The sequence below is a fragment of the Nicotiana attenuata genome, chromosome 2, assembly GCF_001879085.1.
Source record: "Nicotiana attenuata strain UT chromosome 2, NIATTr2, whole genome shotgun sequence".
Classification (NCBI taxonomy): Eukaryota; Viridiplantae; Streptophyta; class Magnoliopsida; order Solanales; family Solanaceae; genus Nicotiana; species Nicotiana attenuata.
Window position 1 is genome coordinate 88,853,172 of NC_031990.1, and position 20,338 is coordinate 88,873,509.

General features: G+C 39.4%; 1 protein-coding gene across 1 annotated transcript; it reads right to left on the bottom strand.

Annotated features, from left to right (window-relative positions):
* On the bottom strand, positions 14,053 to 16,241 carry LOC109221910. The gene is made up of 2 exons (XM_019386343.1): positions 16,131 to 16,241; positions 14,053 to 14,886 (listed from the first exon to the last, which is right to left on the bottom strand). Exons 1-2 carry the CDS (start codon positions 16,239 to 16,241, stop codon positions 14,053 to 14,055), a joined length of 945 nt encoding a protein of 314 aa, XP_019241888.1.

Below are 20,338 nucleotides of genomic sequence, written 5' to 3' on the forward strand. Positions count from 1 at the left end.
TTTGAGATTACAATGAGGAGGAGGAGGTGGAGGATCTCTGGATCTGGTATGATATGCTGATGATGCCATTATGCACGAACCAACCTTAGGGGATGGGAATAAAGAAATAAAGAAAAGAGGAAAACAAAAGGTAAACAAGTGAGTCAGGAGTATTGAAAGGTCATTTGCAGTATTTAAACAGGTGTTGCGGAATTATAAATTCGCGTCCTAGTTTGGCGGAACTCATTATGCCTGAGGTAGTCCTAGCGACATATAGATTTGGAGAAATTTAATGCCGATAATTGCGTCATTTCATTAATATAATAAATAGACCAAATCTCCATTAAACGGCAATAATTATAAAGAGTTACTAGTGGCATTTTCCTTATTACAGTCGAATTCTAAAACGACTCTAGAAAACAAGTAAATATCAATTCTAATCTATTTGGTCCCATAGGGACCTTCTCCAAGCTTGGGCTTCTTAGCCCCATCGATCAGATTCCCCAGGTCGCGCATGTCCAGCAGCAGATACGCCCTTGCTAGATGTCCTCCTTGATTACCCTCTGCATTCTGACAATCCACTATCCTTTTCCTCATCTTCCCCTCAAGCTCCATCAGACCCTGCTCTAAATACTCCAACCTCTCTGTTGATTTAATAGCGATTCTTCTCCATTCATTGATTGCTTCCATGTCTACTTTGTGCTGTTCCAAATGCCTGGCCTCAGATTCAAAAATCCTTTTGCGTAACCTCCTATACTTGACTTGTGCCTCGGCGGCGTCATTTATGACCCTATTTCCCAAATCAATCCCCAGCTTGACTTCTCCTGCTATCTCATCGCCAACCATGATGGGTAGAAACACACATGGCCGGTGTGGTACCGATTTGGCTCGATGGTATCGTTTTCCATAATTATTTTCAGATGCCACATGTGTTGTGCCTTGTACTTGAATGGAATAGCATCACCTTGGAAATCTGCTTTGTAGTGAACCATCTTGGAAACTCGGGGTATGACTTGTTTCCTCCCAGCTTGCCTCATGACTCTGATAGGAGCATAAGGATAGACACCCCTTAACCCGATTAGCACTAGATGAGGAACATCTCTTGACCTGATGATAAATTCGCTAGTAGGGAATCATTCGAACATCCAATGAACCTTGTCGTCAGTCAAATTTCTAAATAAGTGTACCCAGCCCATAGCGTTTCCTGGTTGTGCAAACCTATCAAAGATAAAGGTCATTCTTTTCGGGTGGTGAAAAGCTATGTGCTCATTCCAAGGTCGCCGCGGAAATTCTTGCCGGTATTGCCCCCTTTGAAGATGTTCCAACAGCCATATTTGTACTAGCAAATTAATACCCTCAAAATGCCTAGATCCTTTCTTGCAGCGGTCCAAAGCTCGGTATATTTCTGCTATGATCATTGGGACAATAGTATAGGTCTGTCCCTTAATTCCTTCCATTAGGATCTTGGTAAACATAGCTAAGCGAGTGTGAATCCTTTCTCCTTGCATTCGGAATACCAGAATCCCTAGAAAACAGACAATGAACACAAAAACCCGGCGGTGGGTCCAACCCAAAGAAGTAACGGCAAACTCATCATGGTAAAGGCGGTAGGATTTGCTGTGCCCATAACGTTCGTAAAGGAGATCGAAGGGTATATAAGACTTTTTCAGGCAGACTAACTCATCATTCCTTCTAAAACCCATCATTTTCAGAAACCCTCGAGAAGTGCGGTATTCCGGTACCAATAGACTAGGGCTATCCCAGGGAAGTCCGGCAAAGCCACCAATTTTCTCTAGAAGGGGAGTCATTTCTATATCACCGAAAAGGAAAACGGCCCTCTTTTCATCCTAGAACATAGTAGCGTCCTCGATCAGTATATTGTTTAGCTGAATGTCTAGCGAAGAAGGTAAATTCCCAAGAACTCTTTTCACATGGTTTTCGTCGCATGGCGAGAGATTTTCCCACCAATCCAGCAACAAAGGTGGGATACTTCGAATCATGCTAAACCTGGGGACTCCGTGCCTCATTTCTGCAAAACAGATAAAGTTAGCCCTTTCCTCCTCCAGATTCGACCATTTACACATTAATGATTAGCACATCGGCACGTTTTCTCCAAATAATGCACATATCATGATTGTGCCCATTGGGATTATGGAAATCCCGCCGGACTTTGGACAAGGCTTGTCTTAGCGAGTTGTTACACGGATAGAATTTTAACCCGTACTAGGTTTAGACTTGATGCATGCACAGTTAACATCAGTGTGGGGTTTCTATAAGAGTCTAGACTGGTACCCTCAAGCGGACAACTTGAGAGGGAAAGGCACGGAACCGTCGATTGCACCGCTGATCGACTAGTTTTACCGCAAATAAACCTTTCCAAATTTAAAGGGTGATTTAGGAAGAGCGCGGACACTCATCAAGTGTCGCTATGGTATTAATTAGGCACGAGTGGAGTATAATGGAGCATGCTTTATGCAAAGATAAAAAATACGTTGTCAAGTATTTTGCATGATGAAAGCAGTAAATAGAGTATTAAATAAACGTAAAGACATAAAGAAAGAAAACAGGGAAGAAGTTAGTTCGCGTAATGAAAGAATTGTAATAAAACAAATAAAGGGGTAAGGACTGGGGAGAGACATGATATAGCAAAATTAAAAAGTTTGGAGCAAGTGAACATGATTAGGGAATAAGGGGAAACGCACGTTGTAATCAAATTAAGCAAAGAGTTGCATACGAGTTTATATAAAAGGGAAATAGGGAAGAGGATGTGCATGTAGCAATAAAAAGGGAAAATGGGAGCAGGATATTCAAGTACCAGAAAAATAACAAAGACACGCTTATCAGGAGAGACTAATTCATGTAGGACCAAGTTCACAATGGTAAGAGCCTAAAAATATCCCCAGTAGAGTCGCCATGCTATCGCGCCTCCTTTTCTCGCGAAATCAGGCTTCGACACGTGACAACCCTTTTAAGGATGGGTTTTAAAAGAGAAGAGTCGCCACCTAACGAATTTTAAGGTGCGTTAGCCCACCTATTTGCAGATAACTCCGGATTAACTAGTTGCGTCACCAATGATCGGGTAATGACTCAAATTACCTCGAGGAGAAGGTGTTAGGCACTCCTCGAGGTCTACAACAGTGGGTCCTGGCCGAACTTGAATTATATGAATTAGTCTGAGAGAAAGGAAAAAATAAATAAAATGATTGATTTTAAAACAAAGATGGGGGGTCCTAAGTTTTTTAGCCTAAAGGATCACCCCGTGCAACATAAATAATACTTCGTAACTCCCTCGAGATGGGGTGTAACTCACATTATTCAGTAGGCACAGTGTTACACCCCATGTTTTCGTACATAGAAGTATGCCATAAATAAATTGATATAAGCTCGCAAATGAGATATTACATTTCGCATTTTTGTACGTTAATCGACGTAAGTTCGGGAATGAGATTATTTTAGGATTATAAGTATTACCTATTTCAAACAAGTGATAAATAAATTCGTGAAGGTTAAAGGGTAAACGAATCAAAGAAAATGAATTTTTGTTTAAGGTTGTCAATTTGGGATGAAATACGACCCGAGCTAAAATACCAGGTATTTATGGACTAGTACCATACAAGGTACCACATGGCCATGATAGTAAGGTGTATAAGGTGTGTTAATGGTGAATAGTATTTTAAGTAATTTGAGATAATTCTTCACTATGTGGATAACCGGGTAATTATTGATTTTAGTGGGAGATTAACAATTAATTAATGAATTAGTGGTTAAATAAATCAAGATCTTGGATGAGATTTAAGCCAAAACGTGGCATCCATGAAAGCCATCAATAATGACTCATTAAGTCCATAAATAGGTGGCTTATTTATGTAAGTTATGGACTTAGTTATCAAAGATGTGGGGCCCAAACCTAATTAGTAAAAGGCATTTCAAAGAATCAAGAAAATGATTCAAGGTCACGTTAGCATTATATGCGGTTTTATAACATCTTAAAGAAAATGATGTTTTATAACATTTCAAGAAAATGATGTTTTATAGCATCTTCAACCAATTCAAAAGGATACTATAAGTTATTTGTCAAGATACACTATATTGGTCTCAAATGGAAACTTAGATGTCAGATGGAAGGAGAACACAGTGAGAAAGTTTTGGACTAAAATATCTTTGTTTGGTGGTTGTTTCGTATAAGTAGTGCAGTGCCATCTTCATATTCCAACGAGATTCCTTACCACCGTAGCAACGTGAGATTTTGCGACTCTAGAGGAGTACGGTGTAACCTTTTTAAGAATATTATAAGAATTTTTCCCTACTATAGGTATGTTAAGGCTAAGCCCTTCTTTCATTTTGGAATGATCTCATAATTACACGAGTTTGATAACGAGGCATAAAGAAAAATTCATATCCCGGAATTTACGTATATTTTTCTAGTTTTGTAAGTTATAGTGTTCTCCTTATCGGGACTCATATTCAATTGAGTATTTCCTTCTTCCAGTCAAGAGAGCAGAGAGTTTATATATACAGTATTACATTATTTTCATTATCATCAAGCTATAATCGATGGGCGGGCCCCTATTGGGCAACCTCTGATCAGATGGTAAGTTATATACCGAGCCTGCTATGGCCGGCGCCAATGAGCGAGCCCAGTTGGCCGATATACAAAGCCTAGTATGGCCGAGCGCCTATGAGAGAGCCTACTACGACAGAGCAGTTATATATATATATATATATATATATATATATATATATATATATATATATATATATATATATATATATATATATATATATATCGAGCCTTATAAGGCCGGACGACTAATTTACTTACTATATTGAGAGAGTTGAGTCAGTATCAGCAGGTTAGCATATCTTCAGATTATCTTTGACTTCCCGTTACTTTCAGTTATTATATTATCAGTTCATTTTTAGCTTTCAGTAAATTGCCTTACATACTCGGTACATTATTTCGTATTGACGTCCCTTTTTTGGGGGCGCTACATTTCATGCGTGCAGGTCCAGACAGACAGACGGGTAGACCTCCTCATTAAGTGTTGCCCGAGGTCAGCTTGATTGGTAAGCTCCATGCCTTTCGGAGTTGCCGGGTCTAGAGCTTTATGTACATCTTGTGTATATATGTATATATGTTATGAGTAGGTCAGGGAGCTGTTCCAATCACAGTATATCCACTAGTAGAGGCTTGTAGACATATCCTGTTAGTTAGTGCAGTATGTTGGGCTTGTAGGCCTTGTATGTGTATTTGGTTGGTTTGTCAGCTGCAATAATTATGACGGCCTTGTCGGCCCAGCTTTATACTGGTGTTTAGTCAGCATTCGTAGTTGTCTTGCATTTGGCCCATGGCCAAAGTATGACATCACATGTTCAGAGTTCCTTAGTCGCAAGTTGGTACGCAAGGATAGGTGAGGCACCAGGTGCCGGTCTCGCCCCCAGGTTCGGGGCGTGACAAAAGTGGTATCAGAGCAGCTCTGTCCCAGGGAGTCTACAAGCCGTGTCTAGTAGAGTCTTGTTTATGGGTGTGTTGTGCACCACACTTATAAGCAGGAGACTACAGGACATTTAGGACTGTCTCTCTTTCTTCTTACTCTAGATCGTGTGGTAGAGCTCAGTTGTAAGAACACCATTTCCTAAACTCAACCTTATCCATAATACGGTGATGCCTACATTTAGAAAGATGGTTGGTAAGAGACTGAATGTGGTTGTGGAAGAGTTGAGTCAGAGGAACTCGCTTTTGCATGATGCTTATGATGAGAAAATGTAAGGTCTTCAGTAGATCATGTGTGTACTAAGACGTGTAAGCTTCTTGATAAGGAACCTTAAGGCAAGAATATCTATCCACCCATAGGGTAAAAAGAAATGAGAGATTCAGAAGATAAATACAAGTTTCCACAATTAAAGGAAGCAAGGTGAAAGAGGGTACGAGGTACCCAGCTAATGAAGATTATTCTTATTTACCATTCAATAAGAGAGATATAAGCATTTCGAGTTACCTTCAACAGAAACAGAGGTATGTATAATTGGCCACACCAATCTAAGTTATGCTCTATGGAAACTAACAAATATGGTTTAAGAGAAGGACATAATATCACGATCCGACAGGGGTTAGAGTAAACAAAATGGTGAATGGATTGTTTGTGTTAGTTGATATTTCCGAAGGATATTACAAAGGTGCTAATAGATCTCCTTGTGAGATACCTAGATGGTGCACTCTAAAATAGTACAGCTAGATATGAGTACTACAAAGACATGCACTGGAATCCTGGAAGGGGTAAATATTACCTTAGTATGGCTCCCGTCCCTAGTAGAGAAAAAATATTTGGAAATTCAAAGAGCTAATTGATGGTCAAGGGGAGCTAAGAGCAAAAGAATATCTTGTTCGAGTTTTCAAAATAAAGTGATAGACATAAATGTTAGCGGGAAATAAGAAGAAAATTAATGAAGCATTATGAGTAAGATGTGATACCTAGATGACAACGGCAGAAAAAAAAAATGAATGAAATGACACTATTACATAGTCTATAGTCGAGGGAAGGAAAAACGATGAGAGGTGCCAGGCCTGGAGACAACAAAAGAGCATAGACCATAAAGTTGTATCCTTATTTCGAGAAATAAGTTCGTGACTCCAACGCGACTACCAGAAGGAAAAATTAGACTCCGAAAATCAGTATGGGCCGGTGAACAAGATAAACTAAACATGAATTAGGGACTGAGTGAGTTGATAATGGTCGACATCATGAGAATTTCAGATTTCATTCCGGCGATAACATTATAAACATCAGAAGAAGATTCATGAACAATTTAGAGAATGGTCATTCTGGAAGACACTTTCCTAAAGCAAGCATTATGAGCAAAGTTAAGCTTAAAGGACTGTATGTGCCAGTTACACTAAGTGTCACCCTCACGAGTAAGGAAATTTCGTCATCCTAAGTACCGAATGATTACCGCAAGGCGAGTAAGGGTCATCGATGATGTGAAAGGACACCAAATATGAAGAGGTAAAACATCTATAGGAAGGTTGTAACTCCAACTCTTAGTACTCCCCTAAAGGAGGGAATATGGAGTGATAATGGCATTAAGTCAGAGTTAAGCGATTCTAGTAATTATGGAATGGTAAAAGAAAAATGCGATAAAAATGAGAAACGGATGAGATTGCAATCATTCAAAGACTACAGATATGCTACGATTCCAGAACATTATGCAAACATGACGTCAAGGAAAGGAAGTAAGGGTTCCTGCCCGGGATGTTATTGATAGAGCCAGTGTGAGAGGTAAGTTAAGACAAAGGAAATAACTCAAGAAAGTTTACGTGGAATATTGATATGAGAATGGGCCAACGACCAGTTAGCAACTGATTTAGGAAGAGCCTAGTTATCGCTAGACAAGAAGATACAGATAAATCAATAGATCATGGAAGATAAACATAGTAAAACCTAGTATAAAGAATTCAGCCTCGCAGTTATGACATCGTGATCCTTGAGATATATTCATATAGGAGTTGGGAAAGTTAAAAAAGGCACCGTATGAGTATTACGGAAATAAAAGAGAATGCCACTGGGAAGACAGTCAAAATATCAGTTGAGAAGAAGCCCTACAAGCATAAGGACATAGAGGTAAGTAACTACGGATAATTATACTCAAGTAAGGACATCAAAAGGTCCGTTGAATATACGATGTAATAAGCTCGCAACTTTACAAGAGTCAGAGGGTCCTCCTAGGTACTAAAACAAAAGACTAGATGGGGGAATGAAGAAGGTTTCAGACTAAGTATAGTGACCTAAAGAGGAAATGGTCTTGTAAAAACATTCTCACTACAATATTGTATGCGCTTTATAAAAAAGTGGCACCTACCATGGATAATGAGCGGGGAGTAAAACCAAAATTTATATTCGAGACCATATGAGTTGCACAAATTTTTCGGCATGTGTGAGAACTCAGATAAGCTAAGTATGCACGCAACAAGGAGGCAAAAAGACCAGGAAAAGCTATTGCTTACGTTTGAAGAAAACTAAGATGGAAGGAAAGGAATTATTCGATTAATGATCAACCGTAGAAGACTCCGGTATAAGTTAAAAGAAAGAATTGAGTCCAGGTCATAGACAAAGGATTGAATTGATAGAAGATTGTATCATGGATATTCTATTGCGTCCATGAAAGGCTAAAGTAATAACTAACACCATGAGCCGCAGATCGAAAGATAACTTAAGCTATATATGAAGGCTGATCAAAAGGAAGAAGAAACTAAAGAGCTACTTCGACCGAGTAAATCTGGAGTCTGATTATTGGACCCAGAAAATTATAGAAATCGTGATTGAGAACATTGTAGGATCACTTTTAAATGTCAGAGGTGCAAGAGAGATAGTACATTAGCCATATTCTACAACGGGTCTACAAGGAAGCCAGTTAGAATAAGTACCAACCTTATAAGAAGTTAGTATGAAGCTCTCACCGGATTGTGTATACACCAGAGATGCAAGTATTATATGAATTATACCTATGTGGGAAAGGAGGTCATGAAAGAGATAGAAGATGTGATGCGAGATTTTAAGGTAGGTAAGGTAAAAGTGATAACGTACGAGATACTCAGATGTAGAAGGTTGGGAATAGTCCATACTTCGGATAGAAGGCTAGAAGCACTGGAACTCAGTATCGGTAGCGGTGTCATTAGTGGCATATCTTTCAGCCTATGGTTTCTAGGTACCAAGAGATCTAGTTAAGAGAGTAAAGAACAGTTAGAGACGATGTGATGTCTCGCTTGATGTTCCAGAATAACATAAGGAAATCTATGGTGCAAGAAATTTGAAGGAAGGTTGCGAATAGTATAAAAATGTATGTATAGGTCGCAAGCTAACGTATGGTAGAGCGATAAGGTTTTAGGATGACGGGAGTAAGGATAAGAAAAGGCGAGGGAGAAGGTGACGAGAATGGATAAGTCCTCGGGATTAAGCCCATGAAAACAAGATAAGCTAATGGTTTCTCTATGTTATTGAAATCTCAGTATTGCCTGAATAAACTCAAAGGGGTTTAAGACTAGTAGCATTTAGAGGAGATGGAATGCTACCCCGGTAATAGAGCAGGGTGTAATTGTGACAAATAAAGGATGACGTTTGGGCCTTCGATTGAGTAATGATCCGATGAAGAAAAGAAAGGGATCTCATGAATTGGACAGGATTAAAATACCCACGTAAGGTGAATCACATTGGGATGCTGTGAGATATAGTTATGAAATCATGGTATCGCCCAGGTGGATCAGTCTAATCCTTTCAGATGTTCCCCAATGAAATGTGAACCCTAGCGGCAATGTTACATAAAAGGTTAAGTTATTAGGGGTAGTTATAGATCAATATTGAGGTGAATCAACAAAGGATGGATAAAATTTATAAAGCATGAGATGAGATTAGGCCGTCATTCTTAAGGTGAACAGTAACGAGGAAACATTAAAGGACTTAGACTTATGCATATAGGATAACTAACGAGAGTAAGCTGGAATTTGGTCAGACCTCAGCAATGATAAATCGAAGTAAGAGTTACAGGTATATTATGACCTATATTGATACAGTAAAGTCATATGGATGGATAAACTGATATGTGAAATAAGGTATAGCAATATTCATAAGTTCAACAAAGTACCGAGCGAAGAACTTCAGTATACCTATGGATGCCCAGAGGGACATCTTGTCAAGCTATGTATACGTTCACAAAGTGAGGCCTAGAGATGGGCTAAAAGCTAGAGGAAAAAGGAGAGAAGAGTCGCATAGGCGCATTTACAAAGTCAGAGTCGTACATGCTACATGATAAAGGTAGTAATAGTTACAAGATTGGAAAAATTCCAACCACGAGTCGTGGTGTGAAAAGAGACTTAAAGGGGAGAATGCCCTAGCTTTTGGAATTATTCACAGAACAATTGCCAATATGGCAAGGAGAGTACTAAAGTATTCGGAAGACATAAGTCATGAAAATAAATAGGCATAATATCTAGGCATTTTTATGCAGTAACTAATAGTGGTAATAACAGGATTATGTTCAGAAATGGCAAATTGAGTCCTATAGACATGGTTTCTAGTGATGACAATTTGAAGACTATTATTGAAATCAGTAGGACAATTATTTAAACTGATTCAGACCCTGTAGGCATGAGTTCTATAACTAAAACTGGTTTTAGATCCTATAGGCTTGATTTCTATAATCAAAACGTGTTACTTTCAAGTTATTGTAGAAATCTTGCCTATAGGAATAATATCTAGGCATTTTTATGTAGTAACTAATAGTGGTAATCACAGGATTAGGTTCAGAATTGGCTAATTGAGTCCTATAGGCATGGTTTCTAGTGATGACAATTTGAAGACAATTAAAGAAACGAGTAGGACAATTAATTAAGCTGATTCAGACCCTATAGGCATGAGTTCTATAACTGAAACTGGTTTTAGATCCTATAGGCATGATTTCTATAATCAAAACGTATTACTTTCCAGTTATTGTAGAAATCTTGCCTATAGGTATAATATCTAGGCATTTTTATGAAGTAACTAATAGTGGTAATCACAGGATTATGTTCAGAATTGGCTAATTGAGTCCTATAGGCATGGTTTCTAGTGATGACAATATGAAGACTATTAAAGAAACAAGCAGGACAATTAATTAAACTGATTCAGACCCTATAGGCAAGAGTTCTATAACTAAAACTGGTAACTGATTTTAGATCCTATATGCATGATTTCTAACAAGCAAGCATAGAACATATTTGAATCAAATGAAGAACCTATAGGCAGGATGGCTAACATATAATGATCGATCATTCTGAGCATAACAATATACCTATAGGAAATATTTCTACAATAACTGGAAAGTAACACGTTTTGATGAAAGATAAAATACCTATAGGCATGATTTCTAACACATGATAGTTGAACATGTTGAATATAATAGCACATTTTAACAAAGTAATGAACCTATTGGCAGGATTTCTACCCATTTCACTGCAAGTATAAGATAAAAGCCCTTTCCCCAATTTCACTAATACCCCAAAATGTTATTACAAGAATTATTACAGACCTAGAATGACTAGAATAAATTACAAAGTCGAATAGTTATAAGGAGCCTACAGCAGGCCCAAAGGTACACCTGGCCAGGCCAGGCCTTCATTCTCACAGTTCACAACAGCCCCAAAGTTACATGTTCATGGACATAAGGCAGCCAAGACTTGAAAGATTCCCCCAATGGTCTTAAAATAGAGTTGAACATATAGAACCAAGACCCTAGTGTGTCAGAGTTCCCAAGGGCCTCAAGAACCCAGGGCAGTGCTCACACTAGGGAGGTTAACAGAGATAATTTAGAGGAGAAACTAGGGACCAAGCCCTAGTGTGTCAGAGTTCGCAAGGGTCTCAAATGAACCCTGAGCAGTGCTGACACTAGGGAGGTCAAAGGAAAGAACCTAAGTAGCCTTGGTTTTCAGCTGGCTAAGAATGGGATTCGAAGAAGAAAGGACCAAAATTGAGAAAACAGGAATTGAAGGGTTTAAACAGACACAACCAAATTGAGCAAACCACACAGTTAGTTAATTATATCACAAAACTAAAAAAGAACAAGCTTAATGTAAACTAAGAAACTGGTTCAACACTTAGCACAGAAGCAGTCACATGCTAAAAGAAAAGTTGAGAAAGAACATATTTGCAGGATTGTCTAAGGTTGTTATACACAGGTGCAAGAAGGTTATAACATGGTTGAATCATGCCAAGTACACGACCTAGTTTATTACCAAGGAAACAGGACAACATTGTGATGAGTCAAATAATCATAGAAAGATTAGGGTATCATGTTAGCAAAGGGGTGAGATTACAATCACAAATTAAGACACATATACAAACTATTATTCAAAATAGAAGGTAAAATCATGTCAAGTAGTAGATATAGGAATTCAAGCATTGCTATAATGGCCTAATTAACTAAAGATGATCTAGTTCGTATCAAAGATTTAGCCTAACATCTCAAAGTACTGATTCAAACATGATGAGACAACTGTTTAAAGTCACAAGCAAAAACTAAAAGGGGGGGGGGTATAGGTTCGCGTGATCATGTTGAATAACACAATAGCAGGGAGGTAAATTACGACTAACAATGAAGGTCTTAACACAAGCTAACACAAACACGTTCATGAGCATTCAAGAGTTTGACATACTAACTGAATAAACCTCAAGAGAGTCCAGATTAACCATGTTAGGAATAGATAACTTCAGAACTGGTAGCATTAGGAGCAATTAAGTGTTAAAAAGGCTAAACATGTAAAGTTGATAGAGCAATACCTAACATAACTCAGAAGCATATTGAACCATAGATTCAGAAGTAAGAACACATGCAGATCATAGACATGTAAGAATGAAATTGCAGAAGTCAAGTGACTCACCAGTTAAGCGAAAATACACAAAATAATAAAACCCCACAATATTCTGAGTAGCAATATCCCAGAACTAAATGGCCTTGGCTTCCAGCCGGCAAAAAATTAGAATATAGAATGCAAATCAGAGTAAAGCTTTGGATTTAGTGAAGCTGTCAAGTTCTGAAAGTCTCTTTCTAAAGTGAATGGGGGGAAGGGTTTATATAGTGGTAGAAATTAGCATCCAAATAAGGAAAATCATCAATCAAACACGAGAAAGGAAAGATTCATTACATGCAATCGGAATCAGTAAGGAAAAGAAAAAAGTCTCAAAGCCTAATTTTAGGGAAAGTGTAAAATCGGCAAAATAAAATCAAAACACCACACAGAATAGGATGAACATAGACGGAATATCACTTAAAATCAGAGAATCGAACCCGTTTTGGTTCGATTGAAATGGGTCACAAAACCCTAATTTAGGGTAGGTAAGAATCATCAACAGATATAGAAAATATTCGTACTTACAAAGAATACATGATGAACATAGATAGAAAAATTAGAGAAATCAAGGCTTTGAACCGATTTGGTTCGATTTTGATGAGATTTGCTTGCCATGTTAGGAAAGCAACTAGGTAACACCACAAACGAGTAACCTTTAGAGAAGGAACACAAATATGGTAAGTAAATAACAGGTAAATCCCATGGCTAAAGGGATTAGGAAGGGGATTGGTAAAGGGCCGGAATTAGGGTTCTTCAAAGGTGAGACAGAGAGAGTTTAGAGGTGGCGGTCTTTAGGGAATGGGAATTAGGGTTAGGGTGAGGAGATATAAGGAAAGGGGATGGGGTTTTGTGAGCCGTTGATCATTTTTGATCAACGACTGAGGTTTAAGGAGATCTGGGTCGAGTTTGGAAATGGGTTGGGGATTAAGGGATCGTTTGGATTGGGCTATGGCGGACTGGGCTAAGTTTTGGGTAGTTTTCGGCCACTAATGTGGTCTAAAATTGGTTAGAAAGGGCTATTATTTAAATACCCAAAATTTTATCAAAAAATAATTTATTGAAGTAATTAATAAATGATAAAACTTTTATTTGTGCACTAAAATAATTAAAAATAATAAATTAAGATTATAAAAATATAAAAATATATTTTTTGTATAACTAGTGTAATTATACATGAATATAGGCTATTATTGCAAAAGTGTGCAATTAGCCTAAAAAATGCGAATGTAATTATGAGAAATGAAATAAAATATTTAAAATGTACATGCTAGTGTAAATAAATAAGTCTAGATGATTAAATCATCATAATAATTTGAAGGATAATTACTGAATATTTATATAATAAAATACAGAAATAAATCAATTTAAAGCCTTTTAAAATTAAGGAAAATTATGAAAAATGCTTATATGGGCTTATAAACTAAATGATGATGCAAATATACTATTTTGAAAGTATATGTTATATATTTAAAAATATGAGAGAAAAATTGGGTGTCATCAACTGGCTTCTCCTTTTTAACCACCGTTTCTACCTCCATTTTGTAAGTTACGGTCTCCTCATCTACTCTCAGCATGAGCTTCCTGTTGTGTATATCTAAAATTGCTATACTTGTTGCAAAGAATGGTTTTCCTAGGATGAGGGGTATCTCCTTATTCTCCTCCATCTTCACCACTATAAATTCTATCGGAAATACAAACTATAAATTCACCAGCACTAAGACATCTTCAACTATCCCCTCGGGTATTATCTTTGTTTGATCTGCCAGCTGCAACGATATTGGTACTGACCTTATCTCTCCAATCTCATTCTCTAGTTTTCTGTAAATACACAAAGTCATTAGATTAACTGAGGAACCAGAATCACATAAAGAGTTATCAAATTTAAGAGTGCCTAGAGAGCAAGGTAGGGTAAAACTCCCTGGATCTCCACACTTTTGTGGGAGTTTGTTTTGCAAGATTTCACTGCAATGCTCTATGAGCTTGACTACCGATGTCTCTTCTATCTTCCTCTTCTTTGTAAGGATCTCCTTCAAGAACATTGCATAAGCCAGCATTTGTGAGAGAACTTCACTGAATGGAAGATTTACATTAACCCGTCTCAGCATGTCTAATGATCTCTCAAACTGCCTGTCCAGCTTTTCTCTATAGAGCTTTTGCGAGAAAGGTAGATCAGGCATATGCTTGCTCATATCATTAGAGTCCTCCCTTCTCAAAGTTTCCTCGTTATTGTATATCTTTTCTCCCTTCTTGCCTTTCTTCTTTTTATCATCTTCAATTTTTAGCTCCTTCCCACTTCCTTTTTCAGGCATCACCTCTTTCAAGGCTGGAGTGGGTTCTTTCAACACTTGCCCGCTTCTTAAGGTCACAACATTTACCGTTTCTTTGGGATTCTTCTCAGCATCAGCTGGCAGAGTACCTAGGATTCTCTCAGATAATATATTTGCAATTTGTCCCACTTGTCTCTCCAAGTTACGCAAACCTGTCCCAAGTTCTTTGATAGCTGCACCATGAGCATCTAGCCTCTCATATGTCTTGACAATAAAGGACTTCATAAGATCTTATAACCCAGACAGGATTGGCTATTGAGGCTGAAACTGCGGCCTTTGCTGATTTTGGAAACCTGGAGCTCCTTGTCCCTGAAATCTAGAGTTATTTTGTTACCATGAATTTGCTGTACCCCCAGGTGAACTCCACGAAAAACCAGGGTGCTTCTGACTAGGGTTGTGCATTTGGATCGGATATCCGAAATCCGATCCGATCCACTCTATTTCGAATTTTGGGATTTCGGATTTCGGATTTTAGGATTAGATACGGATTGTGTTTTATAAAATTTCGGATTTTTGGATTGGATTCGGATTGGTATGATCTAAATCCGATCCGAAATCCGAAACTATATGTACCTATATAAATACTACACTAAAATTTTAGGATTAGGCTTATTCATTTTTTACACACCCCCTCACTCACTTAGATTTTTCCACCTCTCTTCTCTTCAGTGAAGACTGAAGAGTCTCAAAGACTCAAAGTCTCAAACTTCTGATTTTACTTTGATTTTTATGTCTCTTTCTTCCGCCTCTCTTCCCTTCTCTTATGTCTTTTATGTCTCTTTCATGTTCTATTTTTCAACTTTTGATTTTTTTTTGTTTTGGTAGATGGAAGATGAGACAGAGACACCGAATAGACTTCAAATTGTTGAAAATTTTGGTGAAAGAGATGCTTCAACTGATTCCACAACCAACAACAGTGAATCTCAATATGATTGAATGGTGTTTTAGGAGATGAATGGTGTTTATTCACTCAATTTTTTTGATTATGATTGAATGGTGCTTTAGGAGATGAATGGTTTTTTCTGATTGAATGGTGTTTTAGGAGATGAATGGTCCTAAGTCCTAACCAACAATTTTGTGACAATCCGATCCGACAATCCGAAAAATTATCCGATCCAAAGTTTAAAATCCGATCCGATCAAATATTAATTCGGATCGGATTCGGATTGCCCTTTTCAGAATCCGAAATCCGAAATCCTAATCCGAAATATGCTAAATCCGATCCAATCCGATCCGTGCACAACCCTACTTCTGACCCATTGCATTGAAATTATAATTACCCAAAACATTCACTTCCTCCATGGTGGCTTGACACTCAAGAGTAAGGTGTCCTCTTCCACATATATGCAGGCTGCATGAGGCTCATTGTGTATCGAGGCAAACGTCAGCTTCCTTATTTCTTTAGCCATGGCATTAAGGTGTACCTACATAGACGTGTTAGTATTAACCTGGTTAAAACCAGTTGATCGTCTCCTTTCAGCAATCTCCGAGGGCCACTGATTTGCATCTTCAGATAACTCACATAGAATAGTGACTATCTCATCTGGAGTCTTCTTCATCGATGGACCTCCAGCTGCATTACTCTATGTTCTGCGTGAGGCCGGTGTGAAACCATCCCAAAAGTCCTGTAGTTGCATCCAGAGTTCAATTCTGCTATGTTGACACTTTCGCACTATCTCCTTAAACCTCTCTTATGCTTCATACACAGTTTCGGTCTCATTCTGGCAGAAGTTATGGATTTCCTTTCTAAACTTGCCCGTCTTAGCTGAGGAGAAATATTTAGCAAGATATTTTCTGGTCATCTCCTTCCATGTTCTAATTGATCCCTAGGGCAAGCTTCAAAGCCAGTTCCTTGCATCATCTTTGAGAGTGAAGGGGAATGCCCTTGAATAAACAGCTGCCACAGCCCAATACTAAACTCGTTGTGATGGCGCCTATCGTGGAACTAGGCCAGCCTCAACTCAACAAACCAACACAACAACAATAAATTTGAAAACATTTAACAGAAGCTATTAACATTTAAAAGAAACTGTTTGAACATAAGAAATTCCAAGATAAGATACAATCCATCCCAAAACCAGGATGTCACTAAGTGCATGAGCGTCTAGGGAAATACATAGTCTATTACAATGTCAAAAGAAGCAACTGAAGTACAACTGGAGAAATAGAAGGAGAGCTAAGGCCTGCGAACGTCGTGCAGATACCTCAATAATCTCCTAAGCCTGAAGCCTCGATCAACAACCGCCACTGGGTCCCAAAGTGCCTAAATTTGCACACAAGGTGCAAGGGGTAACGTGAGTACACCAACTCAGTAAGTAATGAGTCCAAACTATGGACTGAGTGGTAGTGACGAACTCAATCCAACAGATACAATAGAAACAATGTACAAAAAACGTAGGCATGCTTTCACTTAAATAGACAGCTCAACGTGATGAGGTAAATACAGATCTGAACAGTTTAAAATATATAACTCAACTGTCTCTACATGCCAATGCACCGACTGTATGAAATGCACAGTGTACTCCCACTCTCAAGTGCTCAACCACTCGGTACTGAATATGGCCATCCGGCCCAGGGAAATCCATCCCGGAATATATACAACACTGACTGTAAGTCACTCAATACCGAGGAAAAAGGGCAATCCAACCTTGAGGAGAAATCCATCTCCAGATATCAATACTTTGGACAAATCCACGTCCAGGGAAATCCATCCTTCAATAATATCATCCGTGCCCATTGTGGGTGTGTAGACTCCAGAGGGGCTGCTATGGCCCAGGCTCTATAATAATCAATATAATGCCGCACCGTGCAGCTCGACCCCATAACTGTCACACATAATCAGGCCCTCAGCCTCACTTAGTCATCACTCTCCAGTCTCACTCACGGGCTCACAACGTCATGGAAACTAGCTTGGAAACAATGATATGCTATGCCAATAATAACAACTGAGAGTGAGATATGATATGAAATGCATGAATATGACTGAGTACAAAATAACAGTGAAATCAGTCAAATGACAGCAAGAAACGACCAGTAGGGGTCCCAACAGTATCAGCATGAAGCCCTAACATGGTATCTACCATGTTTACTGCTCAATTACCTTATCACATAATGGAAACTCGTATATCAACAAGATAGAGTCATTAAACGATACCATGGAATGAATCAGGTCATGATTCTCGGGTGCACGCCCGCACGCCCGTCACTTGGCATGTGCGCCACCTCAACGGGGTTCTCAACCCTCAAAACCAAGTTTGAAAGCGTTACTTACCTCAAACCGAGCAAAATCCTACTCCGCAATGCCCTTGCCTCTCGACTCGGCCTCCGAACGTCCCGGATCTAGCCACAAGAAATACAATATGATCAATATAGGCTAAAGGAACCAATTCTACCAGAAAAATACAAAATTATAGGCCAAATCCCGAAATGCACTCAAACTCGGCCCCTTGCCCACGTCCCGAAATCCGACAAAAGTTACAAAACCCGAAAGCCCATTCACTCACGAGTCTAACCACACAAATTCGACCTTATTTGGTCACTCAAATCCTTAAGATCCACTCTCAAATTCTCAAGCCCTAAATTCCAAAATTTCTAGCTTAAATTCCCAATTAGATGATGAATAAAGCCATAGATTCATGAAATTTATACCGTTATAGGTTAGAATAACTTACCCCAACGTTGCTCCTTGAAATCCTTCGAAAAATCGCCTCTCTCCCGAGTTCCTCAAATCCAAAATCGAAAATGGAGAACAAAACCTCGAGCTGGGGTTTTTCTGCCCAGCAAAACCGCACCTGCGGTCCTATCTCCGCTTCTACGATGCCGCACCTGCGGAATTCTCATCGCAGGTGCGGAACTCACTTAAAATTCTAGGCTCCGCATTTGCGGTCAAATCTCGCACCTGCGATTGCGCATCGACGCATCTCCTTCCGCTTCTGCGAAACCGGCCAACTTCCTCATTTCCGCATCTGCGCCCCAGTCTCGCAGGTGCGGGCTCGCAGATGCAACCGCCTTCTCAAACCTGCAGTTCCAGCTTAAGTCCCCTATGGCCGCATCTGCAGGCTCGCACATGCGGCTCCCGCTCTGCAGGTGCGGTTATGACAACTAAGTTCCAACTTCAGCAACTCCTCCAATTTCTAAACTTGTTCCGTTAATCACCCAAAATCAACCCGAGGCCCTCGGGACCTCAACCAAACATACCAACATATTCAACAATATCATACGAACTTAGTCAAACCTTTGAATCACCCAAAACAACATCAGAACACCAAATTACCCTCGGATTCAAGCCTAAGAACTTCTAAACTTCCGAATTCCACAAACGATGCCGAAACCTATCAAATCACGTCCGAATGACCTCAAATTTTTTCACACACGTGAGAAATGACACCACAAACCTACTCCAACTTTCGGAATTCCATTCTGACCCAGATATATAAAAATTTCCACTACCGACCAAAATCGCCAAAATTCTAACTTTCGCCAATTCAAGCCTAATTCTACTGCGGACCTCCAAATCACATTCCGAACGCGCTCCTAAGTCCAAAATCACCTAACGGAGCTAACGAAACCATAAAAATTAAAATCCGAGGTTGTTTACACATAAGTCAACATCCGGTCAACTCTTCCAACTTAAACCTTCTCATAAGAGACTAAGTGTCTTAATTCGCTCCAAAACCACTCCGTACCCGAACCAACTAACCTGGTAAGTGAAAATACAGCAGAAGAACACAAAAGAAGCAGGAAATAGGGGAACATGGCCATAACTCTCGAAACCACCGGCCAAGTCGTTACATCCTCCCCCTCTTAAACAAACATTCGTCCTCGAACGGGTCTAGAAACTTACCTGAAGTCTCAAATAGGTGTGGATATCTGCTCCGCATCTCCCACTCGGTCTCCCAAGTAGCCTCCTCTACGGGCTGACCTCTCCATTGCACTTTCACTGAAGCTATATCCTTTGATCTCAACTTTCGGACCTACCCCTCCAAAATAGCCACTGACTCCACATCATAAGTCAAATCACCATCCAGCTGAACCGTGCTAAAATCCAGAAAATGAGATGGATCGCCGATATACTTCCGAAGCATAGAAACATAAAATACTGGATGAACACCCGACAAGCTAGGTGGCAAAGCAAGCTCATAGGCCACCTCCCCAATCCTCTGAGGCACCTCAAACGGTCCAATAAACCGAGGGCTTAACTTGCCCTTCTTCCCAAATCTCATAACACCCTTCATGCGTAAAACCTTCAGTAGAACCTTCTCCCCAACCATATAAGACACATCATGAACCTTTCTGTCTACATAACTCTTTTGTCTTGACTGCGCCGTGCGAAGCCGCTCCTAAATTAATTTCACCTTATTCAATGCATCCTGAACTAAGTTTGTGCCCAAAAGTCTTGCCTCACCCGGGTCAAACCAACCCACTGGAGATCTACACCGCCTCCCATGTAAAGCCTCATACGGAGCCATCTGAATACTCGACTGATAATTGTTGTTGTAAGCAAACTCCGCGAGTGGCAGAAACTGCTCCTATGAACCACCAAAATTAATGAGACAAGTACGCAACATGTCCTCCAAAATCTGAATAGTGCGCTCGGACTACCCGTCCGTCTGAGGGTGAAATGCTGCGGTCAACTCAACCCGAGTGCCCAACTCTT